This window comes from Pristiophorus japonicus, chromosome 15 (assembly GCF_044704955.1).
Source record: "Pristiophorus japonicus isolate sPriJap1 chromosome 15, sPriJap1.hap1, whole genome shotgun sequence".
NCBI classification, from domain to species: domain Eukaryota; kingdom Metazoa; phylum Chordata; class Chondrichthyes; family Pristiophoridae; genus Pristiophorus; species Pristiophorus japonicus.
In genome coordinates, this window is record NC_091991.1 from 168,646,992 (window position 1) to 168,673,846 (window position 26,855).

Genomic DNA, 26,855 nt, shown 5'->3' on the forward strand with positions numbered 1-26,855 from the left:
AATCAAACACCAGTTCCATTCACTGAACACATGGGAATGCTTTCAACCGGCAATGAGCAAACACTACAAAACCATTCAATCTAATCTGATTTTCTTTTTCAAACCCAACTACCTAGAACAATCAGTTACCACAAAATGAATCAATCAAGTTGCTGATATTTCTTTTCAAAGCTCTAATAGGCAAATCTAGGTAATAGTAGCAATTTATAAACTAGTTAAATCAAGCAAAAGGCATTGTAACTGCTTGCAGATTTCAATAACTGCCATTGTTTTCTGTTTTTAAGATTGTTTTGTGTATGTAATGAAGTGTGCCATCTAGAGTGCGATGGATACTGCTGAATCTCTAGCAGACTTGCTCACAGTTCGCGGAACGAAATGCTATGGCCGAGAAATTGGATAAGGGCCAAAAACGGGCACGGGCAGCATGATGTGCCCGTGTCTGCTCAAAGTGGTGCAGGCAGCACGCACAATTCATGCCACCTGCTTATTATAATGATTGTAGTGCTGATCTCAGCGGTAAATGGGCTACTGATTGGCTTAGTGCTGAACAGCAGAGCCAATATCAGGTGCATTCTACTGGCCAATAAAGTTTGGCCTAAGCTCTCTGCACTATAGCAAGGGGAGGTGCTTTGTTGGTCAATGTGGAGAAATCCGTGGCCCAACAGTCAAGTGAAAGGGCAAGGATATTTTCCGATGCAGCGCTGAAGGCCTTGGTCTTGGGGGTTCAAAGACCCCCAAGACGTAGGTGGGCAGGAGGCCTTCCAGGCAGAACAGTAAAAGGCTTTGGAATGAGATAGCCGAAGCTGTCAGTGCGACCAGTGTTGTCCCCCAGGACCTGGATCCAATGCCCCAAGAAGTTTAATAACCTCACATGAGTGGTCAAGGTGAGGGAATGCATCTTCAAATGCCATATCCCACCATCTGCACCACTAGCCTCACACACTGCTCAATGCATCACACCCCCCATCATTCAGCTACCAACAATCTTGAGAAATCATCACTCATAGCTTCATTTCACCCTCACACTTACCACTGCTGCAAGACTCAAATCCACATTTCACACTTTGCACACACTACCAGCTATTCAACCATGGAGGGGCATCACCCAAACACATTGCCCACACTCACTGACACACTTCCCTTTCTCTTGTAGGCAAAGGTAGCTCATAACCGCTGGGAGCAGCAGCCTGACTCTATAATCTGACAGAGCTGGAGGAAGCAGTGCTGGAAACCATTGGAGCGACTGTCACTGAGTCCGAGCGGTAAGGTGAAAGTATTGCTAATGATGACAGTATGCTCATAACTAATCACATCCCCTGTCCCCCTCACCCCACAATCTCTTCTCACTTACAAGCTGCTGATGGTGCAGAGATGAACCAATTTGTTGATCTTAGCTTATCACTGGTCTTTCAAATAATCAGGATCGACAGCAAACCAATATGGTGGGTCTATTGTGTTTAATCAGAGTTTAAGATGGAATATAACACACCATTATACAGCAAAAACATACGACCGTGACCAGCAGCTGGTATTGGTCCGATCGGACAGATGGCTGGTAGCGCGAACAGTTCTCCGGCTTACTCTCTTCGAGAGCCCTCCCCTTCACCGTCTGTGTTAAAAAGCTCTATACGTTTTCCAATTCCTACCTTCGCATTATAACTTGACTATTAATAATAGAACCACCATAAGCATTGTGTCTTAGTTGGTCAAATTAGAGATACATAAACAAAGTTGAAATCCTAACTTGAAAATAGAAGATTGTTGCTTGGAAAGAAGATCATATATAGCCGTCATAGTGCAGAATGCTATAACATCCGCAGCGTGGAGACCCCGACCTGCGTGAACACCAGTAGCAGGTCGGGGCCATAAAAGGTGCGGAGGTGCGGCGGCCTGGGAGCAGCGTGGAGGCCCTGGGGGCAGCGTGGAGACCCCGGGGGCAGCGTGGAGGCATACTACTTCAGGGAGCAGCACGAGCTGCGACGACAGCGAAGAGTGACGACATCAAGGTCCAGGTCGGTGTTTGGAGCGTGGGCAGATAAAGCAGGAGCGGCAAGGTTGGGGCAAAGGAGTGGCGACAGACTGTGGAGGGACATGATTGGGGCCCAGGGGAGGTGTGAGTTCGGGGCCATGGGCCCAGGGGCAGCACGGGCCAGCCCACACTGTGATATGTGCGCACTAGGTCCGTGCAGCAGAGCAAGTCTCCAGTCATCTTGGGTAACCCTTGCCAATGGACCAAGACCTAGCTCTGTCAAGCCCGTGTGATGGCTGGTGTGCAACGGCCAGCCCACATAAAAAAATTCCACGCACAGGCATCTTCCACCCTTCAGGATGTAGTTCAGGACCTGGAATTTTAGGTCCTTCATTGGAACACCTGTGAACTTATCCTTTTTTGGTGTGGAAGCAAGTCATCCTCGTTTCGAGGGACTGCCTATGATGATGATGATGATGATGATAACATCCGCAGGGAACCAAAAACATAAGCATATTCTATGCATCTATCTAGTTATTCTAATACTAGTCTGGAGACTTTTTGTTTCCAATTCTAACACTATCATGTAAACACAGCATTATTCAGGTCAGTTTTGTTTGCATAACCATATACATTTTGGATACCCCTGATTTCTAACAGCATGGATATCTTGCTTCCCTCCTCCGCCCCCCTCCCCCCACCCCCGCTCCCCTCACCACAACCCAACCCATGTGCCTTTCTCCTTTCAGATACCCAAGAAGTCCCATCAGCTCAGCCAGCCCCCGTAGTCATGGAGGAGAATGAAGGAGAAGAAAAGTCACCACATCTGACACTCGCAAGCACCAACTCAGAAAATGGCACTGTGTGGACTTTAGAGGGACGTAGAGAGAGGCAGGACATGGTGAGTCACTGGGCACAAGTGGACTGCTGCCAGCCCAGGGGGAAAGGTAGCTCAGGTGCCAGCTCCCCGGTGGGTGAGTTCGCGCACAAGTTCTGCTGTGTAAGACTCAGATGATGACTTCACTGGAGTGGCCTTCAGAAGAAGGGTAATGGACATGCACACTGAAACGTTAGGTGCAATGGCATGCCTGCCAGAGAGCCTCGTCAATGTCAAGCAGCATGGAGGAGTCCGGCTCCAAAACTGCATGGGCTTTGCACAGAGCTTGGAGCCTGCGATTTCCAGGTTGGAAATGATGGGTAACTCCATGTGGACCCAACCATAATACTGCGTGTGATGGGCGATGCTGCAGCTTCCACTGCAGCACAGGCGGAAGTGACCCACCATCTCAGTGCTGTATCTCAGAAGCTCAGACTGCTGCCATCATGGCTGGTTTTATGAGTATGGAAAGGGGCTTGCGGGACCTCACAGCAGTCTAGCAATCTGTCCCCCAACAGATGGCTAGGAATGCTGAGGCGCCACCCCGGGGGTGCGGCAGTGGCTCCGTGGAGCACGAACCTGCTGTCCTTTCTCAGGATGACAGCATTCCTACTCCCATCACTGTCGCTCCGCCACTGCCCTTGCTGCTGCCTGTCATCCAGCTAGCGCAGACTGCAGCTGCCCATGCTGAGGTGGTGCAGTCTACAGCTGGGTCATTCTGCAAGGACATCTGCAGTCTCGCCCACTGAAAGTCAGTCGCCTTCCACCAGTCATGCTGCAGCCACTCGGTGCGGGGGGTGGGCACTTTGTACGAGCACTAGAGTAGGAAAAGGAACACGAAAGACAGACACTAAGGGAATGCACAAGGGTGATTAGTTGACGTTGCTGTTTTGATTTGCATTTGATAAATTGGTAAATTGGTAAATTATGTTTGGAATGTTTGTTTCTGGTGGCTCTCATGTCAGCTTTGTGCCCAGGAGGATGCTGTGATGTTGTTCTGTTACAAAAGGATGGTAAGATGGGGAAGCGGTGAGCAACAGGGATCTGGGGTTTCATTGATTGGAACCGGAGTCTGACGAGGCGTTCAAGAACAGCCCATCCAGCTACCACTTCAAACCCGAGGTTGTTTGCTCGGAGACCAGGGCTTTCTACTCTGCAACTGGCTGATGACTCCCCTCTGCAACCCCATCACTCGTGGCCAGCAATAATGAGAGCCTGCCTCCTCCCTTTCTATTCCTCCTCCTCCTCGTCTTGTGATGGTCTCGGAACCCGTGGTGACACGGGCAGCGCCCTAATAAGAATTAGGAGCCATTCGAGCTTGCTCTGCTTTTCACTGAGATCATGGCTGGTCTTCTACCTCGACTCCACTTTCCTACACTATCCCCATATCCCTTGATGACCAAGTTGTGGAGCATGTGGCAGACCACCACGAAATGGGACACCCACTCCGGTGTACTGGATGACTCCTCCCGAACGTTTAAGGCAGCACTCCAATGGTCTGCTTGATGAGGATCCTGGTGCAGCATGGCTCTCATTATTGCTGGCCACGAGTGGTGGGGTTGCGGAGGGGAGTCATCAGCCAGTTGCAGAGTGGAAAGCCCTGGTCTCCGAGCAAACAACCTCGGGCTTGACGTGGTAGCTGGAAGGTTGCTGGCTCATCGCACTGGCGCAGCATGAAGGCATCATGTCTGCTGCCAGGATACCGGGCATTCACCATCATGATGCACTGGGCGTGGTTGCACACCAACTGCACATTAAGTGAGTGGTAGCCTTTGCGGTTACGGAACCTTTTAGGATTGGTATAAAAACAGAAAATGCTGGAATTCTCAGCAGGTCAGGCAGCATTTGTGGAGAGGAAGCAGAGTTAACATTACGGGTCGATGACCTTCGTTATTCCAGATTCCAGCATCTGCAGTATTTTGCTCTTGTATTAGGATTGGTATGTTAGCTATTTCTCATGCTCCAGACTGGAAGGATCCGGTAGCAAAAACATTGAGGGCCACTGGCAGCGCCATCGTCGCCCTACTCTGAGGCTGCAGGTCTGGTTGCAGGAGTTCGCAAAGTTCTGTGACCACCTCCTTGGTGAAGCAATGCCTTTTAATACACTGCTCTTGGTTTAAGTACAGGTAAGAGAAGTGCTCTCGAAAGACCCTAGGTGGGTAAGTCCCTCTGCTGAGAGCCCTCCCGTCCCTCCCCTCTGTGAGTACATTGTCCTCCTCTTCGCTGCCTCCGCTCCATCTCTGTCATACTCGAGCGTGAGGGGGACTGCAAGTAGAGCCCCCATGACTGAAAGCAGGTGGTGTGAGCAAAACCCTTTAAATGAGAATCAAGACGTTCTCCACTTACAGCAACCCTGCCCATCACATCACCAACTTTAAATAACTGCAGAAAACTCCAAACAGTTGCACAAACTTACACAGAGCCAGTAGGAATGAAAAGGCAAGTCAGCTGCAAGTTGTTGATGTTCTCTTTAAATAATGCTGTTTGGGGGGGGTCCTTCCTGTTGCTGAACGCATGTTCAGCTGGTTGCAATTTAAAGAGGGCATTAAAAAAGAGCGGCAACATTCAAAATGGCAGGTCATGCATCAAACCAGTGTTGGACACTCACTGAGGTCGCAATCTGCCCCATTTCTGTTCTGCAACGAGCGTAGGCAACGGCAGTGCTGCCGACCTTCCCAAAGCGGCGGCCGCTGCAGAACCTGCCGATAGTGGGCGGAAGTGAGACGGCAGCCATTTTTTACTCCAAACTGACCTTAATGGCCGGCGCGAACTGGTACAATTTTCTGGCCAAAGGCCTATAAATTCGATTAGGCCCAGAGTCTGGCGATGCCACCATGTGCCAAGGTTAACGACTGCCTGCAGAAAGTGCACAGGCAGCACCGGTATTTTGATGCTGCGTGTTGATTTAAATGAGCGGAGCACAGAATCTCTTGCTCTCGGACAATGTGCTGGTGATGGCAATGGGTTTTTGCTGAGTCAGGACCTTTCAAGTCCGCTGATGGCCCTTGTAGGGTTGGAACATTGTGCGCTGTGGCACATTAAGGAGGCATTTGTTAGCCCACGGCTCCTCCCTTACTTTCTCGGACATTTGTCTGGGTCTTGTGTGTGGTCCACAAGTGGGTAACAGACTCCTTGGTACTCCCACCTTCGCTGGCTGCCATAGGTCCACAATGTTCCACCCAGATGTTTGCTGTGTGCAGGTTTGTGCTCCACCATGGTACTGGAGGGGGAGGGGGAGGGGGATGGGGATGCACCATCTTGCAGCTAGCAGTCACAGTGCACTAGCCTGCATATCACATAGGGATTCACTCGCTGGTGAGTGGGTCTTAAAGCACAGGCTCAGATAAAAAGGGGCTGTGACTGGAAACACCACATAAAAACTGTGGCCTAGATGTCATTAAACTGTTGCATGAGAAATCAATTGAAATATATTTTTAAAAAAGGAAACACGAACCTCAGTCAAGAGTTTAAATCATGCAGAAGAGAGTTCAATTACATTGTTAACAACAGCAGACTTTTGAGGAACTCTTGGTGAGAATATGGCCTTTTAAAAACAGACTTCAAAACGTTGCATTTTTTTTTTAAATCAGTTCCTAAATTAGAATTCCCAATGTGTAAAATTTAAAGAAATGCAACTTTGAATTTTTCCTGCGATTATAGTATAGTTTATTTTAAAACTATTTATCCCCTGTAATGTTTGACTGAAAAACAGGAAGATTTGATCCATCTCATTTGAAGCAGTTTTCACTCTAATTACATAGTCTGAACTCTCCATGGTTACCAGTTGTCTCAGCCGCTGTTTACTGTACGGTTTATAGCTCATCGCCGCTTTTCTCCTGGCTCTACGCGCTGTCAACAGCTGCACGCACAGGGGTGCTTTGGAGAGGATGGCAAGAGGAGTGGCGAGGTCCAAAATCAATGACCGTGCGCCAATTTAGCGCTGTACGGCGATTGGTATCACGCTCCGGAAGTGGGTGGAAGCGAGGCGGCTGCCATTTTTTCTACAAAACCAGTCTTAACTGCTGGCGTTAAAGCATCGAATTTGTGCTGGGAGGGGGGGGGGGGGCGGGGGCAGGAAAGTCAGGACACTTGGTGGGGGGAGGTCAGAAACTTGGGCGGTGGGGATGGGATGGGGGCAGGAACTACTTGGGGGGGGGGGGGGTTGAGGTGGGAGAAGGTCTTAACCCGTGAGAGTGAGCCCTGTCTGTTCGAAGTGAGCTCTGTTCTGTTTGGAGTTGGCAGTCAGAATGGCTCGAAATACACTTTGCGAAGAGAAACTGCTGGTTGTGTCTTATCCTCCGAGGGGACCAATCAGCAATCAGGACTTGTCATCAGAGCTTTAGGTGTTACAAATAAACACATCCGTCTTTTATCTGTGTTTATTGTAACAGGTCAAACTGGTAGAAACAGACCTGGGCGATTCTTGCCAGTGCCACCAGTGGTAGGAGGACTGAAGGTGTTACCTATTAAAAGTACAGTAATAGAAACAGGAGTTTCTCTTACATTTTAGATATTTTGTCTAAGTCTTACCAATGTCACAAAAGTGTTACTAAATTATGGTAACAGGAATTATAGATGGTTTTTCAAGGCATGTTTCATGACAGGAATTACGTTGTCAAGCTGTGGATACGTTCATTCATCTTGCATGGATAAAAACACTACTGAATCCACTTCACTAAATTGTATCATTTTTACATAGTCAATATTTCACCATACATCTACAGAAGTCTACTCTATTAGTATATAACATTAGAAGTAAGTTTATAGTCCATTGCTACATTAGAGGTATATTTATTAATAAATGCTAGATGATTAGCCAGTGCTAACATCACATTCAATGCTCTTAAAGCAGTTTCAAAGTATCACATTATAGAAATAACTTGCTGATATCACAATTATCATGCCATGATAACTATGACTGGTTGTCTTATGTTCTGTAATGCTGGTAATTATATCCTTTCTACAATATAATCTAAATAATACATTGTGATAAATGTAAGAAAAACCTCTTTGTATTTCACTAACTCAACAAACGTTTTCAATACACAAAGGATTAATTACAGCCCAGAGGCCATGACTTACCTGCCATTGAACAAGGACCGAGGTAGTGGTGCGTGGAATCAGAGACAGAATAACTGGTGGCTCATTGGGAACTGAAAAACAGAACTGTAGATAAAGCAACTGAACGACACATCACGATTTTATATTTCTTGTTGACCCATTAGGTCTCCGGACTGAAATACTCGTCTCAATTGACTTTATCTACTACTGTATTCTCAATTAACTAACTCTAAAAAGAATGGAGATTTTTTATTTTTATCTATGCTGGTTTAAACTGTGGCTGCAGGATGGCTCACATTTTCGGCACTTTTATATTTTCTACCCAGTCCTGATGGAGCAACATTCAAATGGAGACCTTCACCTTCCATCAGCTTCCCTTTATTTTACTTGGCATTGCCACTCACAATAAAAACATGTTGGAAGCTGGTTGGACAACCACAATCTCCACCACAACAAACAAGGAAATCTGATTCTGTGCTTTTAAATGAAGATCAGATGGCAAATTGCAAGGCCCATGGAAAACGTGAGTCGTTGCTTCCATCAGAAAAATAGTCTGGTTGTTTAAAGTGCAGCCGATGGTGGGAGAATTTGCTGTTGGCTGCATCCTTCCAATAGTAAAGCACTTTTTGAGAGTATGCTTTTGTTTTATTGAACAGTAAATTTACAATTCAATACGGCGAGCCACCAATCTCTCTACTTGTCTTTAAAAAGATTGTTTCACCCAAGATACAAACTATGTTAAACTTTACAGGAAATCAGTCTCCCTGAAAAAAAGCCTTTATCGTTTGTTTGAAGACACACAACATGATGATGTAAATGACATCAGAACACTTCATATATATATGTGTGTGTGTGTGTGTGTGTGGCATACTGATGAAAATGACACACTCTTCTGGTCCTTCTCCCTCCCTAAATTTATTCATACCCGAGAACCTTCTGGCAGCACACCCATTTCACAATATGGAAGTAAGCATCTTTTAGATCTATGGCAGCCAACCTGTCTCCTGGGATTACTGCCTGGGTAGTCTGTGGCAGTCCAACCATTTTAATTTCTCCTGGCATCCCTTTGCCATATTTTTGCCTTGTACATTTGAGCTGTTCGCTGAAATTTTAAATGGTTTAAAGCACTGATGGTATTTTACTGGAGGCAGTTTGAGGGAGTACAATGCAGGAAATATTGTCATTTAACTTGGAGTATTTGTACAATCATGTAAATTGCAACGGTGTACTTTAACTGAGGTCATGTGAGGAGAGGGACAATATCTGTGCATTGTGTGTGCTGAAACCGTATATGTGTTCTTTTATAAATGGTTTCATGATTTTGTTACACTGAGGAAACAACTCCCATGGCTGAGCCCAGAACCAATTCCTCCGATGATAACATCATGATTCATTGTTAGCTTTAGGAGTGTCAATTTTTGTCTGATTACGCTCCAGTGAAAAGCCTTGGGATGTTTTACAATGTTAAAGGCACTATATAAATGTAAGTTGTTGATGTTTTTTAGTTCTGTATTCTACATTGTTGGATTGCAAGAATAGATACAGGTATATATTGTACTAGACACAGGTGTGCTGTAAAATAAAGTATAATATTATTTTCACTTTCCAACTCAATTTCCAAGAAGGTTCAACCAGATTGCTGCAAGATTATTTCGGGCTTCATTGCATATATTGCTAATATTAGCAAAACAAAACAGCTACCATCTTCTTTGTGCCAGAATTAGTTGAACAGAATGTACTTCAACAGTTCACTGTAGTTTTGTTAAAACAACACAATAAAGGTTAGGGGCTAAGTGTAGCGCTTACAAATAAAAGTTATTTCTTCTGACACAAGATTAAATTACAGGCTGTTGTGAAGATTATGTACACATGAAACATGCCACAATTTGAAACTGTTTTAAGTAAACCTATTTCTCCCCATCAATCATGTATCCTTGCTATCGTCACTAGTTGTTGATGGACGTTTTTGCTTAGTGGCGAGTTCTTATTTTTCTCTTTTCTCTGGTAAACTCAGCTTATTATTCCACACAACTGTTGTTTTAAAATAACCTACTTATTGTCCAGCCAAGATTATCCCGATTTATATCATTACAGCTAATTATCAACAGTCTATTACCCTGAATACATTTTTTCAATCTAAACAAATCACAAATAGAAATAAGATGCAGCAAAACTGGAGAGCTAAAATGGTTAGAAGGTTTATGAGCATAACAGAAGGGTGATAAGTTAAAAATTCAATTAAATCAAAGAATATAATAGACACATAGAACAGAGTGAACTATAATATATAACTCATCCTTACCATCCTGCAGTGTTGTCACTGGCTCTGTTTCTGTGCTAAAAGCACTGTCTCCAATATCATTAGTCGCCATCATTCGTAGCTGGTAGGAGGTGTAAGGCTTCAAACTGTCAAAAGACAGGTAATGGTAAACATTGCAGTACTTTAATTTTCCTTGCAGCATTGGTTTTATAATGTACGAAGTGTAATGAAAATTCTGCACCATTTCAGTGATGAATTAAATGTTCAAAACTCATAAAACCTAATACCAAAGAATGACTGAGAGCATCTGCCTCTATGTTGTCTACCATGGCTAAATGCAGATTTGTGAGTAATCTTCTGACCCTGACAACAGTGTACTAGTAAGATCTTGTCTCTATAAAAGAAGTAGGATTAAGTGGATGAAATGCAGGGATGTCCAACATATTGAAACTGGTGTCCAGATATCCATGACTGAATCATATACAATTATGCAGAAATGTGAACCTCCAACACAAATATGCAAAGTCTCCTTCCACAAAAAATGTGACATCCCATAAATGCACTAAAATAAAGTCCTAAAACACAATTTTAAAAGTAGAGCTAGGTTATTCTGGAGTGACATTTTTACATAAAAGGTAATGGAAATCTAAAATTCTCTCCCTTGAAAGGCTGAGGATGCTGGGTAAATGGATATTTTCATGGCTGAGATCAATAGATTTTTGTTAGGTAAGGGTATCGAGGGATATGAATCAAAGGCAGGTAAATGGAGTTGAGGATCCGTCATGATCTAATTGTATGACAGAACAGGCTAGTGGGTCTGAATGGCCTACTTCTGTTCCTGTGCTCATTTATAAAACAGGGTTCAAAACCGCAAAAGAACTAAAAAGTAGCAAACTAGAAGCACAAGCCATTATTAAAAAGCTTGGAGTGAACAATAATGGACTAATATAGAATAATATTTTTTCAATAGAAATCTCAAACATTTTTTTTACTAAAAAGCCAATTTGTCAAGAATATGTGCTAATAAATACTGCTTTCCCAGAAAGCCATAGCATGAGAATGGAACATCGTTTTTTGATGAGGACCCAGTTAGAAAGTTCAGCTCTCATCAGAAGAAACATTTATGAATGTTAGCAATTCTCTGTTGATAAGAGACACTTGAGAAGAGATTCATCCCATTATATATAATGTAATTACTTTACATGCAATATAAAAGAGTTGATATCAATGAGGGAAAATAAGGGAAATCTCAAGAGGTCTGTTCATGCCTTCTTAATACCGAGATTAAGCTGCTGCTGCTAACCCGACTGTAGGGAGTTGCTATTATTAGAATTTATACTGAAAAAGGAAATGAGGGGCAAAGAGAGTGCATGAGAATAGATTAGTGGGTAAGATAAAAAGGAGCCCAAAAGTATTTTATAAACATATAAATAGCAAAATGATAATCAAAGGAGATTGGAGAAATGGGCAGACACAAGACAGATGAAATTTAACAGAGAAGTGATTCATTTTGGTAGGAAGAATGAGGAGAGACAATATAAACTAAATGGCACAATTTTAAAAGGGGTGCAAGAACAGAGAGACTTGGGGGTGTACATACACAAGTCTTTGAAGGTACAGGATAAGTTGAGAAGGCTGTTAAAAAGGCATACAGGATCCTTGGCTTTATAAACAGAGGCTTAGAGTTCAAAAGCAAAGAAGTAATGCTAAACCTTTATAAAACATTGGTTCGGTCTCTGCTGGAGTATTGTGGCTAATTCTGGACTCCGCACTTTAGGAAGCATGTCAGGGCCTGAGAAAGGGTGCAGAGGAGATTTACTAGAATGTTACCAGGGATGAAAGATTTCAGTTATGTGGCGGGATTAGTTATGTGGAAGCTGGGTTGTTCTCCTTAGAGCAGAGGAGGTTAAGAAGGTTTAAGAGTGGTGTTCAAAATCATGAAGGGTTTTGATAGAGTAGAAGTGGCAGAAGGATTGGTAACCAGAAGACACAGATTTAAGGTCAATGGCAAAAGAAGCAGAAGCGACATGAGAAAAAAATTTATGCAGCGATGTGTGATGATCTGGAAGGCACTGGCTGAAAGAGTGGTGGAAGCAGATTCAATAATAACTTTCAAAAGGGAATTGGATAAATACCTGAAGGGGTGAAATTTGAAGGGCTATGGGGAAAGAGCAGGAGAATGGAACTAATTGGATAACTCTTTCAAAGTGCTGGCTCAGGCACGATGGGCTGAATGGCCACCTCTGTGCTGCATCATTCTATGATTCAATACAAAGCTTGGGTGTGAGTAAATTTTAAAAATATAAACTAGAAAATCCGTGATTCTCCACTATGTTGAAAATGCAGGTTTGTTGAGAGCAGCCTTAGGTTTCTCCTTTACGAATGGCTCCAGGTAACAGCAACAGCACAGTGACTCTTACACCAAACTTGTGTACAGACTTCTTCAGTGGAATTCTTAAGCAGACGATAATTGCTGTATTTACCAATGATATAATGTAACCAACTGGCTGATATTGTATATGACATTGATTGCTTTTCTTGGCTCCAGGTTGGTTTATTGTTGTGTTTTGTATTGTAAGTTTATCAGATAAAACTGCCCTCATCATTGAAACCACAGATACAATTTAAAGGAAAAACATAAGTACAAAAATCTATCAAATTACTCAGCTCACTCAATATGAATGTTTTCGCTGGTGAGCAAATAGTGTCAAACGGTATCCATGGGAGGATGTTGCGAGACTTTATGATGGTAGAAAATGCAGGATTATGTTATTTTGTAAGCCTGGATCAGAACTGATGAAACATTAACTTTATCAATATTTCTCTTTCAGCTTCTGATTTGGCTCCTGTGTATTTCCAACATTTTCTGTTCAGGTTTCAGGTTTCCAGGAATCCTGGTTTTCTTTCAATCTTACACAATCACTTGATTGGCAGGCAATTAGTGCAGCTTTTTCTTTAATGCAAGGTACCTGATAAATATTCTCTGTATATAAGCTATAGAATTTTATATACAATAAACAGACTGCACATATTACCGTTCTATTACATATGATGTAACGCCGTGGCTGATTGAAGAGGTGTGTGCCTGCCATTCCACGTTAGGTAGTTCCTTTGTTTGTACTGTGAAGTAGCGTATTGGTGATGAACCATCGCTGCCAGGCTTCCACTGCAGCAGTAAGCTGCGACCACGGATCTCAGACTGAAGTACTGTCAGGTTGGTAGGTGGCTGCGGGCGGTCTGCAAAAAAAACCCAAGATGCTTTCAAAACAGTTGCTTCCTGAAATTGTTACCAGCAGTGTCTCTGCATCGGAACTAAACTAAACAAAAAAAAACTGGGCAGACTGACAGCAGAATTCCAGCACCATCACTTTGAGTGGCTACATGGCCAGAGCACATAGGGTGATGCAACTACACAACGTCTATACGACAAAACACCACGGGAGAAGATTTCCTCTGTGCACAACGTGTAATGAAATTAGAAACCCTTTATAAAGAAAGGGTTTACGATTTCATTGCACTTGGTGCACAGAATAAATCTTCCATATAGCTGAACAGTACAAACCCTGCGCTAATTAACTTTTGAGTGACATCTAATTTATTAATCATATTCAGAATCCCTATACACAATATTGAAATATTAATTGTTTTAATCAACTGACAATGCTTTAGAGTGGTGTCGATTAGGTTTTATTACAATTTTATTCCCCATGAAAAATCAATTAAGAGATTTGGTTGTAAATCCAGCTACACCTGGGTACTGGTGGGGCTGAATTTACAGTGCTCCCAACTACAATTCTGGAGAGCTTATGGAAAGATCTCAAATGACCTACAAAGGGGATGAGGATGGTTACTCAGCCTATCCTAGCTTATCCATCCCGAAGAACCTACTGGTATTTCTATCAAAGCACTCAAATGCTTCTTAAATGATTCCAAGGTTTTTGCCTCCATTGCCCTACCCGAGGGTTCATCCACGTATTGATCAAACTCTGTGTGAAGAAGACTTTCCCACAATCAGTCCTACATTTGCCTTTCGCTAGTTTGATCCCTTGTCCTGGTATCATTATTTAACTCAAAGCATTTCAGATTTACCTTTTCTACATCATTTACTATCTTGTACAACAATATCAGGTCCCCTTATTCACTCCTTTCAAGGCTGAAGAGACCACCTTTATTCAGTCTCTTCTCAGTTACGAAGAATCAGGCTCATGATTCTTCTCGGAATCACCTCTAGAATGTTTTCTTCTGTCTGGATAACCAGAACTGGGCATAGTGTTCAAGAAGTGGTCTGGCCAGGCCAGAACATGGGATAATGTCAATGAGGCATCTTCTGACTTGTACTCTACAGATTTGGCCATATTCTTCAACATTCTATTTGCTTTGCCGATCGCTGCTCCACAGGATATGATATGTTAAAGAGAGAGTCTACTAACAGGCCAAGAACTCTTTCAACTTTACCCGTAGCTATATCAACAGCCTTCATTTCAAATGAAATAAATGATGGAAAATTATAATTTCAAAGAATAATTGAACTGTAAAAAGACTAACTGAAATATTTGAACTCAGGGAAAGTCTCAGAGCGACCCTCTTACAAAGTCAAATGTGGAGTAATTGGACTATAACAGTAAATGGCCTTTCAGCTGATTTAAAATTTTAATAATTTGGCCCATTGGTTTCACTAAATGCAATAATACTAATTGACGATCAAAGGGAATTATATTGAAATTCACAGCTAGTCTCTGCTAACTGAAGTGTGCCATTGACTGTTCAAAGCCCATCAGTGACTAGATGTGTTGGCTCAGGGCTTGGCCTCTCTGTGTCATGTTCCTTCATCGATTTTCATAGATAAATACCAAGTAAGGAATACTTTTAGAAGTTATGTTTGAAGTGATTGATTTTGTTTGCAATGTTATGCAAGAGCAATACACAGGTTATTGATTGGATATGTGTAAAGGAACCTTAATCATGGTGCAGTGACCAGTTTTTGATGGTTCAGCACACATTCATCTCTCAATCTGCTTATCCAGGATTCAGTAAAAAAAAAACAGTGCAGCATTTTTATTCCATTCTGGTTTGTCACTGGTGCCTTTCTGTTGGCATCATTTGCCACCAAGGAAGTGTTAACCTTCAGCAGCAGCAAACACGCAAACTGCAACACTAAGTGATGCAACAAAAGGTACTCCGTGTCCTCCTACAAGCTTGGCAACACGCACACGAATATTTCTTAATTTACCCCATCTTCTCTCATTCTCATTTCAAGCTTAATAGTGTGCTGCACCATGAGCTTTACCCCTCAACTAGCTTCTCAATTAAAAAGATTTTGCCTCTCAACATCATTAGGCTTGCCGGCTTTGGAAAGAATGCTAATTGTTAATGATAATTAGGAAGTTCTGCAAAATAGTACCAGCTGTTAAACTCACGCTCCAAAATAGAGAACCCATGGTTCAATGGCAATCTTTTTAAAAAGAAAATTCTCCTCTCCCGAAGATGTTGCCTCCTATTGGAGGTATGATTCCATGATTATTGGCAAAGGCTTTTTAAATAAATACATTTAATGCGGGTGGGGTGGAAGGCAGATGATAGGAAAAAAAAACATGCTATATAATGTGATATCTCAGAAACATTTCAAAGCACTTCACATGAAGTACTTTGGTGTTCAGCAACTGTTGGAATCGAGGCAGATGTTGCAGCCATTTAGAACACAGCAAGATTCCACAAACTGCAATGAGGTTATTGAGCAGTTAATATGTTTTCAGTTGCATTGGTTGAGGGAGGAATGTTGACAAGGATACCGGGAGAAATACCTGCTTTTGTTCAATCTTTAACAACCATCTGAAGAAGCAGACGGAACCCTGGTTAATGCATCTGTAGTTTGGGACCATTGCAGAGCTTCACTGAAGTGTCAGTCTAATTTATGTGCTAGAGTTGAAGTTGTCAGTCTAAAGAGACCCAGATAGGCCCACACAGTGGGTTTTGTCAAAGGTTCTTCAATTTTTCTTCTGAGGGGGAGGCACACAATCTGGGGGTATACATCCTCTCCAGAAAATGTTAATTTGAAGCTTTATATGGTAAATTTTCCAGCATTTTATAGTTGTTTTCTAGACTTAATAATGCTGGTGTATTATTTGTCAGGTAACGTATTTAATTTTTTATTTGTAATGAAAAAGACAGTTGTCCCAATACAGAACCCGATGGATGACACTGCTACCCACTTCCAACCATTCTGACATAACGCCCCTTAACTCCTACTCTTGTACAACCTCTTCATTTTATACAGTGGCCTTCACACCTTATTTGTGTTTCCTATTGCTACCTCAGATTGCTTGTGTGCTCTTAGTGAGTTGCCACTATTACCCCCACATCTCTTGACCCATACATCTAGACAATTTAAATATACCAGAATAATTTAATTCGTTAACAAAAATTGATTTTTAACAAAACTATATTTGGGTCATTTTTGTCTTTAAAAGTTTAAAAAAGATATTATGTACTGCAGGATACATCTTTCAAAAGTTCACTCATAACAATAGCTTGTTTTATTTGTACAACATAAAAAGGCTTCAAAATAACAGACACAAAATATTCATGTACTACTTAGATTTAAATTTGAACAACTTTTTACATATGGAGCAAAAGTCCTTAAGGGACATGCTTCATAATAGTGAGAACCCATGTATGAAATGTAAGACAACGTAGAAAATGTAGTTCAGATGACATATGGAGGCCAGATGAATATAAATTCTGAGAATTCTTTCCTTCACAACACTTGCATTTTTACCTTGTTTTAAATGTTGTTACCTTGTTTCATGAAGACTGAGATGATATTGTCATTAAATATAGAAAACATCATATAATGTTATTATAACATATTGTATCTTAAAAACTAATTGCACTCAATTTCTTTAGGGAAAGACTGAATGCAATACTTCTGTGTAGTACTTCATGAGGTTATTTCACTGCCAAGATTTTAAATGATGTCAGATGGCTTTTCTGGAATTGTACCATTCTCTTGCTGTGATTCTGAACATTAAGTGAGTTAGTGGGCTATCTGAGATAGATCAGTCAATATCACAAGACCTTTAGGGAACATATAATTGTTGTAATATTGGTTGACTAATCCATTTACCCTCCTACTGGCTTTTAGTGAAATTTCTTTCTGTTTGCTACTTAATCTTACGAACTTGGCCAACTTTTGTTTTATTTTTAATTTTTATTTATTTTAAATAAATACGATTGTATTCATCCTCCCATCCTATTTTATATGTGATTGCACTGATTAACAAGGGGATTTTTTTTTTTAACCCTGAGATGTGTGCATTGCTGGCAAGGCTGATATTTATTGCCCATCCCTAGTTGCCCTTGAGGAGGTGGTGGCTGGCTTTCTTGAACTGCTGCAGTCTGTGTGATGAAGTTGCTCCCACAATGCTGTTAGGGAGAGAGTTTCAGGATTTTGACCTGCAACAATGAAAGAACTGCAATATATGTCTTAGTCAGAATGGTATGTGACGTAGAGGGGAACTTGGAGGTGATGGTGCTCACAAGAGCCTATGGCCCTTGTCCTTCTAGGTGGTGGGACTGCGGGTTTTGGAGGTGCTACCAAATAAGCCTTGGTGAGTTGCTGCATGACATTGCCGGATGGATGCCTACAGACCCAAACAACATCTGGCTGTTGCGCTGAGGACCTATGCTCTAGTAATATCCTTGCTTCTAGCCAAGCTGTTCAAGTACAACTACAACACTGGCATCTACCCGACAACGTGGAAAATTGCCCAGGTATATCTTGTCCACAAAAAGCTAATATCACTTCTGCAATTTTGCCATCTCCTATTTCCTCATTTTAAGATTATGTCCCCTTGTTCTTGATGGCCCCATATCCTACCAGATATGTAAGACATTCAGTACTCAGTATTGAAGGATCTAACAATACACACAAAGCCTGACACTTTACCTCTAGTTTCTGTGGTGATCACAACTGCCTCCACCGGCTCCCCCCAGCCCCGACGTGTCTTCGCAGATACACGGAAGACATACGGAGACTCGGGTGTCAGCTTCGTTGCAGAGTACTGTCGGACATTAGAACTGACTTCTGTGGTGATGAACTTGTTTGGTTCAGCAGTTGCCAGACGGTAAGCTATCTGGTAACCTGCAAAAAAAAAATCCATTTTGTAGTTTAAATTAGCATTACATATTTAGCAGGAAGGAAGACCGTGAAAAAGGATTACAAAGATAAATCAGAGCATAGACTTGTCATAATGTTATATAATCACTTAAAAAAAACTCTCTGGGATGGAAATTCGCCTTGGGCGGCAGCGCAAACCCAGTGGAATCACATCTGCGTTATTCGCCCCGTCTGATGTTGAACTCCATTGACTGCAAAGGAACTGAATATCGATCGGGCAGGATGCGATTGTGTCGTTTTGTGCTGCGAATTTTTACGCCTTTGTTTTACATGTTTGTAACAGTATGATGCAATGTAATTATACAGCATTTTAACATATCCTCAGGATGTCCCGAAGTAGATCTACATTTCAATAAAACTGTAAGGACATTATAGCATGATGATTTAATGTTCATTTTCGTCACTCCAATTTTCTGTTCTCCTGAAGGCAGTGACTCATGCTGGGGCACCAGCCAACCTCCAGTATCCTTTCTAAGTTGCTGTGTGAGCCCAAATAGCGAGCACTGGCAGGTTATTAGACTGTGGGTTGTATCAGAGATAGTCACAATCCTGTCCTCATCTGATGTCACACTTTCACCAGACAGGAGCAAGAACCTTAGTTGAATATTCCCGTCTAGCTCAGTATTGAGGCCAATTGTAATAGCCTTATGCATCTGGCTGAGATCAGCTGGCACAGTAGAGACTGAGGTTAAAACTGGCGATTCTTCTGAATTCTGGCTCAGTTCCACGCTGTGTAGTGCATTTACCATTTGAGCCAGAGGGGCAAATATGATGTTCCGTTCTAGTTGCAGCATGGGGTTTAATCAAAATACATCATTTAAATTATCTGGTTCCTTACAAATATGATGGAAGGAAAGATACATTATTTTACCAAGATAAATTTTACTGTTGAACATGCATGCATTATCAATGGTCAGAGCCAGGAAGAGTAATGGTGTTGCTTTAAATGTGTCAAAGTAATTTGGATCAGTAATAAAAAGGCAACATAGGGGTAATAAAAGAGGTGCAAGTATGATGAGGATAGAAAAGAAGGAACCTGAACAAAGGGGGAAATGTAAGTTATTATATTTCATCTGACATACTACTTTCAGGAGACTCTGCCAGTTTGTCTGCATTAAAGAAAAGTATTAAAGAAGAGGAACATATGTTCAGGAATTTGTCCTGATTGAGATTCAGTCCAACTGTGCAACACACCACAAATTGGCAGAAGACCATAGTGCCTCATTACCAGTATGTACCTTCTGGTTACAGAGAAGAGATCAATCATCTTTCCCAAGAAAAGGAGAATCCCATTTGACTTGATTTGGCAGATCATTATGATTATTGAAAAACAGTCCTTTTGTCTCCAGACCCAGAGTTTGAACATCATCCAGAGGGGAGGGTCCCCTCAATCTGATCATCATCCAAAGGGGAGGGTCCCCTCAATCTGATCATCATCCAAAGGGGAGGGTCCCCTCAATCTGATCATCATCCAAAGGGGAGGGTCCCCTCAATCTGATCATCATCCAAAGGGGAGGGTCCCTTAATCTGAACACAATCCAGAGGGGAGGGTCCCTTAATCTGAACACAATCCAGAGGGGAGGGTCCCTTAATCTGAACACAATCCAGAGGGGAGGGTCCCCTCAATCTGATCATCATCCAAAGGGGAGGGTCCCCTCAATCTGAACACAATCCAAAGGGGAGGGTCCCTTAATCTGAACACAATCCAGAGGGGAGGGTCCCCTTAATCTGAACACAGGTTAGCCTGACATCAGTAGTGAGGAAAATGTTGGAATCAATTATTAAAGATGAAATAGCAGCACATTTGGAAAGCAGTGACTGGATCGGTCCAAGTCAGCATGGATTTATGAAAGGGAAATCATGCCTGACAAATCTTCTAGAATTCTTTGAGGATGTAACTCGTAGAGTGGACAAGGGAGAACCAGTGGATGTGGTGTATTTGGACTTTCAAAAGTCTTTTGACAAGGTCCCACACAAGAGATTGGTGTGCAAAACCAAAGCACATGGTATTGGGGGTAATGTACTGACGTGGATAGAGAACTGGTTGGCAGACAGGAAGCAGAGAGTCGGGATAAACGGTTCCTTTTCAGAATGGCAGGTAGTGACTAGTGGAGTGCCGCAGGTCTCAGTGCTGGGACCTCAGCTATTTACAATATACATCAGTGATTTGGATGAAGGAATTGAGTATAATATCTCCAAGTTTGCAGATGACACTAAACTGGGTGGCGGTGTGAGCTGTGAGGAGGACGCTAAGAGGCTGCAGGGTGACCTGGACAGGTTAGGTGAGTGGGCAAATGCATGGCAGATGCAGTATAATGTGGATAAATGAGAGGTTATCCACTTTGGGGGCAAAAACACAAAGGCAGAATATTATCTGAATGGCGGCAGGAATAGGAAATGAGGAGATGCAACGAGACCTGGGTGTCATGGTTCATCAGTCATTGAAAGTTGGCATGCAGGTACAGCAGGCGGTGAAGAAGGCAAATGGTATGTTGGCCTTCATAGCTAGGGGATTTGAGTATAGGAGCAGGGAGGTCTTACTGCAGTTGTACAGGTCCTTGGTGAGGCCTCACCTGGAATATTGTGTTCAGTTTTGGTCTCCTAATCTGAGGAAGGACTTCCTTGCTATTGAAGGAGTGCAGCGAAGGTTCACCAGACTGATTCCCGGGATAGCGGGACTGACATATGAGGAGAGCCTGGATCAACTGGGCCTTTATACATTGGAGTTTAGAAAGATAAGAGGGGATCTCATAGAAACACATAAGATACTGACGGAGCTGGACAGGTTAGATGTGGGAAGAATGTTCCCGATGTTGGGGAAGTCCAGAACCAGGGGACACAGTCTTAGGATAAGGGGTAGGCCTTTTAGGACTGAGATGAGGAGAAACTTCTTCACTCAGAGAGTTGTTAACCTGTGGAATTCCCTACCGCAGAGAGTTGTTGATGCCAGTTCATTGGATATATTCAAGAGGGAGTTAGATATGGCTTAAAGGAATCAAGGGGTATGGAGAGAAAGCAGGTAAGGGGTACTGAGGGAATGATCAGCCATGATCTTATTGAATGGTGGTGCAGGCTCAAAGGGCCGAATGGCCTGCTCCTGCACCCATTTTCTATGTTTCTAATCCAGAGGGGAGGGTCCCTTAATCTGAACACAATCCAGAGGGGAGAGTCCCCTTAATCTGAACACAATCCAAAGGGGAGAGTCCCCTTAATCTGAACACAATCCAGAGGGGAGGGTCCCTTAATCTGAACACAATTCAGAGGGGAGGGTCCCTTAATCTGAACACAATCCAGAGGGGAGGGTCCCCTTAATCTGAACACAATCCAGAGGGGAGGGTCCCCTTAATCTGAACACAATCCAGAGGGGAGGGTTCCTTAATCTGAACACAATCCAGAGGGGAGGGTCCCCTTAATCTGAACACAATCCAGAGGGGAGGGTCCCTTAATCTGAACACAATCCAGAGGGGAGGGTCCTCTTAATCTGAACACAATCCAGAGGGGAGGGTCCTCTTAATCTGAACACAATCCAGAGGGGAGGGTCTCTTAATCTGAACACAATCTAGAGGGGAGGGTCCCCTTAATCTGAACACAATCCAGAGGGGAGGGTCCCTTAATCTGAATACAATCCAGAGGGGAGGGTCCCTTAATCTGAACACAATCCAGAGGGAAGGGTCCTCTTAATCTGATGGACATTGGGTTTGACATCAAACAAATCTCAACACAATTTCCAGTGGACATTATTTCACTGAACCAAACTTTATATTTCATCTCAAATCTGTCATCAAACCAGCAAATTCATTCAGAGTTATTGTACAAGAGCATTGTGTACAAGGGCATTGAGTGTCTGACACAGCTTGGATGTGCTGCTCTGAGGCTGGATCTGAAGCACATTCTTGGAGCATTGTTGGGAAACTCTCCAATGTATCAAATCTATGCTTCATCTGACCTAAAAGTTCTTTACACTGTGCCTGTTGTGATGCTCACTTTTGTCTGATGTGTTTCTTTATGTGTTACTCGTTTTTTTCCCCCGAATTGCAGCCGATTCATGTGTTTTTCGTGTCGAATTAAATCAAGAAAAAAAAGTACTGCAGAAGCCTACGGGTGGCTTACTACATACATAATATGACACCTCAGAGCCATTCTGCAATTGTAAAAACATGTTGTACACAGATTTCAGGTGAATGTTTCTAGCAGTCATCAACAATACCAGTCCAATTGGGACAGCTCCTACTCCCCAACGACTTACTTTTGTAGCTTGTCTTTAGAAGTGTGATTTTTACACCATGGTTGTTAGATTTTGCTCTCTCCTGGGAGCTTGTGTTGAATGAGGCCGATACGTCTTTGTGGCAGATTTTAAAAACTGAACAGACTGTTTTTTAACTATCAACAATGTACAAAATCCCCTTTGTATTGTGGTGGCATCAGAAAATCTTTTGCCGTTTGAATAACAGCAAGCGTCCAGGCAATTTCGTAGCACTAAAAGACTACGATCTGTTCTTCATTAACGTGTCATTTTTAACCCACCCACACAAGATTAAAGTTGAGACAAGTGAAAAAAGACTTTTAAGCCTTTAGCAGTGCACTGCATGCAGAGGGAACATAGTAAAAAAAAGCCCTTCTTCTGGACCATCATCGTGTCTAAAGAATGTGTGAAGGCATGTAGTAGTAAGAAGGGGAGATGGAAAAGACTAAGAAAAATATTACCCATGTCTCTTAGATTTCTATCTATTAATAAGTTTTATCCCAGTTGAACCTGGTTTAGATGCAAATCTTGTGCAAAGTCTGTTTGGAATACAATCCTAGTTTTAGTATGATTACAGAACCATACTACCACAGAAAGTCAGACGTGACTGCTGGTCTTACAACAGTATGATTCTGAAGTTCACGTACTATAAACCTGGCTCGAGCATAAAATGGTAATAAAGATGGCATCATAAACTTTGTGACCTGAACTGATTTGAGGTCCCTTCACCAATGCTCTATAGTGTATTTTCATATTCTTTTGAGACTCTAATTACACCTGCACTCAAGAAACACAACGGCCGTAATTTACGGCCCCTATGGGTGCGTACGAGGTGCACACGGGCCCATGGGGGCCGCACAAGTTCTGGGTTTAGGAATGTGACGCGCATGCGCCTAAACCCGGAACTTGTGATCTGTCAACTCTTGACCGATCGCACACATCTCCAGGAAAGGGCCTCTGTGGGCGGAAAGTTGGGCTATTTGTCCTTCAAATTCTTACGCCTGGTAAAAGCAGGCGCAAGGCTTGCTTTTACCAGCATAAGTGTTTTAAAAAAAATAGAAAAATGAAATGTTAGCACTCATTTATAGATTAAAAACCCTGTCCATTAAGGTGTTTATTTTTAGTCCTGTTAAAACATATTAAAAAAGAATTCAAAAGCTTTTGTGTAAAATATTTAATTAAATTGCATTTTAATTAATTTTAAATATGTAATGTGTTTTTGAAATGTATTTAATATGCGTGTGTGTTTTTGGGGTAATCCCATTCAAATTTATGGCAGTCCATTGAAACAGAACTCACCATAAGTATGAATGGGAATACCCCCATTTTGATTGTTTGGGCCGGCCCACATGATCCTAGTGATGCGTACGAAGCTTATACGCTGCTGGGATATATGGGGGTCTGTGAAGGCCTTCACATAGTGGTTCAGGACCAGAAATCTCCGAACCTCCGGGACCACCAGGTACTTTCGCAGAAATTTTTGCGGATCGGAGACATCTGCTCGAGGGAAGCCTCCAACCGCAAATTCTGGGCCAAGGTCTGCTCTATTCATTAGGCATGGCACGTAACACTGTGGTGCATTATTGCTTTTGTAAACTGTACCTTAAAGTATCTAAGTGCAATGAAAACAGTGTAATACACTTTATCACCACTTAGTGTCACCAAAAGACAGCATGTTTGTCCTGTTTCTATTTGTTTATCCAACAATTATTTATGCAGAGTATCTTGTTGCTCAAAGCACATACATGTTGCTCTGTCGTAGCATTCATTTTCAGTGGGTGTCTGTGTAAAACTTTTGTCACATACTTGTCTTTGGCCAGTTCTCACGCAGGCCTCAAAATGGAGACCATGTAAAATGCTGCATCTCATCACTGGGCGAAGACAAATTCTGGAAATATCTATCTGAACTTGTGGTAAGTGCACCTTCTTTTGGCTGAGTGCAGAATGGCAATAGTTGTCATGGTAAAGTCTCTCAGTCTATTCCATGTTTCCTCTTAATTGAAGGAACACGCATGAGGGAAAAGGCTTCAAAGAGGAAATAAATAGGAGAAATAAAAAGTTGACAAGGAACTCAAATATAAAAATGTAAGTATCCATTAGGCTATTCAACAGCATTTATTATAGAGGCTTTCATCTAGTATATATATTCTCCACCTTACCTAGAATGATGCCATTCGGATTTTCAGGAGTCTGCCAGACTACTCTCAGTGATGTTAACTGGACCTCCGGGAATACCAACCTAATGGGGGGACCTGGAACTGAAAATGTTAAAGAGTAAGTCATAATATATTCAATGGTATATAATATATTAAAATACCCCTTATTTTAAAGTACAAATTTTAATTTATTTTATTGACCATCGGTGTCATTTACAAAGGCAAATCTGTGCTTGGGACTCATCTCCACTGAACTTAGGACGTGGCTATCCAAAGCAGCAATGAGAATAGCTCACAATCCCCACAACATTCACGCCATTACTTATGGGAGTACGGACATGCAGTAGAGACACACACAGTATATATGATTTGAATTATTGACAAATTTTGCAGCCTTACATTTCAATGAAATCATTGTACATTTTTCACTTTTCCATTTGAAATACACTAAGGAATGCGCTGTTGCAAGGGGTGCAAATGGTAGATATACCAACATGTTGTCCCAAGGAGTAGTAGGAAGCAGGCCAGATCCAGGACTCCAGCACACAATGAGCCCTTGATCTCGGCTAGTCTATCAGGGGAGGCACTGAGCAGAAGTCATGTGCTTCTGCATCTGGAGGAATAGGAAGTCATAGGGCAGGTTACTCTGAACCACACCCACCTACTTCCCAGCACAGGACTGTGGTCTGGCTTTGGTGGAAGCCTGGAATAAGTGTCTAGTCTGTCTTCTTGGCCAGGGATGGTGTGCGGGAGAGGAAGAATCCAAAGAGGGGAAGGGGAATGGAAATTAATTACATAGGATATACAGCTCAGAAGTAAAGACTACATTTTTGTAGTGTGCTGTAAATAGGTTACAAATTCAGGTTCAATAGTGTTAGTTGCTCCCACAAGTAGATACCTACTCATAGGAATAACCCAGGGAATGCAACAATGCGTGCTCTTGACATAAAACGTGGTTATCGTGTCTTTTGCACATGCCCTCCTTCAATCTTTCAAAGGCTGTCTGAGTTAACGCTAGGTGAGGTGAGGCTGGACGTGAATTATTAAGCTGCTTTATTTCACGATAAGGTGCACATATAGAGCAACAGTAACAATCAGTTTCATGTAGTTCAATCTTTTTAATTCATTCATTCACGGGATGTGGACGTCACTGGCAAGGCCAGCATTTATTCCTAATTGCCCTTTCCGCTGCAGTCCATCGTAGCAGTTTTAAAAAAAAATACGCCAGAGTGGCTTGCTAGTGGCCATTTCAGAGGGCAGTTAAGAGTCATAAGAACATAAGAAATAGGAGCAGGAGTAGGCTATTTGGCACTTCGAGCCTGCTCCGCCATTCAATTAGATCAAGGCTGATCTGATCATGGACTCAGCTCCACTTCCCTGCCCGCTCCCCATAACCCTTTACTCCCTTATCTTTCAAAAATCTGTCTATCTCCGCCTTAAATATATTCAATGACCCAGCCTCCACAGCTCTCTGGAGCAGAGAATTCCACAGATTCACAACCCTCAGAAGAAATTTCTCCTCATCTCAGTTTTAAATGGGCGGCCCCTTATTCTATGTCCCCGAGTTTTAATTTCTCCTATGAGTGGAAATATCCTCTCTGCATCCTTGCCAAACCCTCTCATTATTTTATAAGTTTTAATAAGATCATCTTCTTCTGAACTCCAATGTGTATAGGCCCAACCTACGTCAACCCCTCATCTCCGGACTCAACCTAGTGAACCTTCTCTGAAAAGCCTCCAATGCAAGTATATCCTTCCTTAAATATAGAGACCAAAACTGTACACAGTACTCCAGGTGTGGCCTCACCAATACCTTGTACAATTGCAGCAGGACTTCTCTGCTTTTATACTCCATCCCCCTTGCAATAAAGGCCTACATTCCATTTGACTTCCTGATTACTTGCTGTACCTGCATGCTAACTTTTTGTGTTTCATGCACAAGGACCCCCACATTGCTATGGGTCTGGAGTCACATATAGGGCAGACCGGGTAAGGACGGCAGATTTCCTTCCCTAAAGGACATTAGTGAACGAGTTGGGTTTTTACAATAATCCAGTAGTTTCATGGGCACCATTACTGATACTAGGGGCCGAAATTGCCCACCACTGGAAAT

At 42.4% G+C, this 26,855-nt stretch overlaps 1 protein-coding gene across 3 annotated transcripts in view; it reads right to left on the reverse strand.

Moving 5' to 3' along the window:
- The window catches only part of sdk1a (sidekick cell adhesion molecule 1a), an 892,584-nt gene that overhangs the window by 62,589 nt on the left and 803,140 nt on the right, over positions 1 to 26,855 (reverse strand). For all 3 annotated transcript variants that reach the window (XM_070901293.1, XM_070901295.1, XM_070901292.1), the window contains 5 exons: positions 24,746 to 24,844; positions 18,113 to 18,307; positions 13,203 to 13,404; positions 10,210 to 10,313; positions 7,929 to 7,999 (listed from right to left, as the gene is read on the reverse strand). In XM_070901293.1, coding sequence (XP_070757394.1) covers positions 7,929 to 7,999; positions 10,210 to 10,313; positions 13,203 to 13,404; positions 18,113 to 18,307; positions 24,746 to 24,844 — 671 coding nt within the window. The remainder of the gene's footprint in view (positions 1 to 7,928; positions 8,000 to 10,209; positions 10,314 to 13,202; positions 13,405 to 18,112; positions 18,308 to 24,745; positions 24,845 to 26,855) is intronic.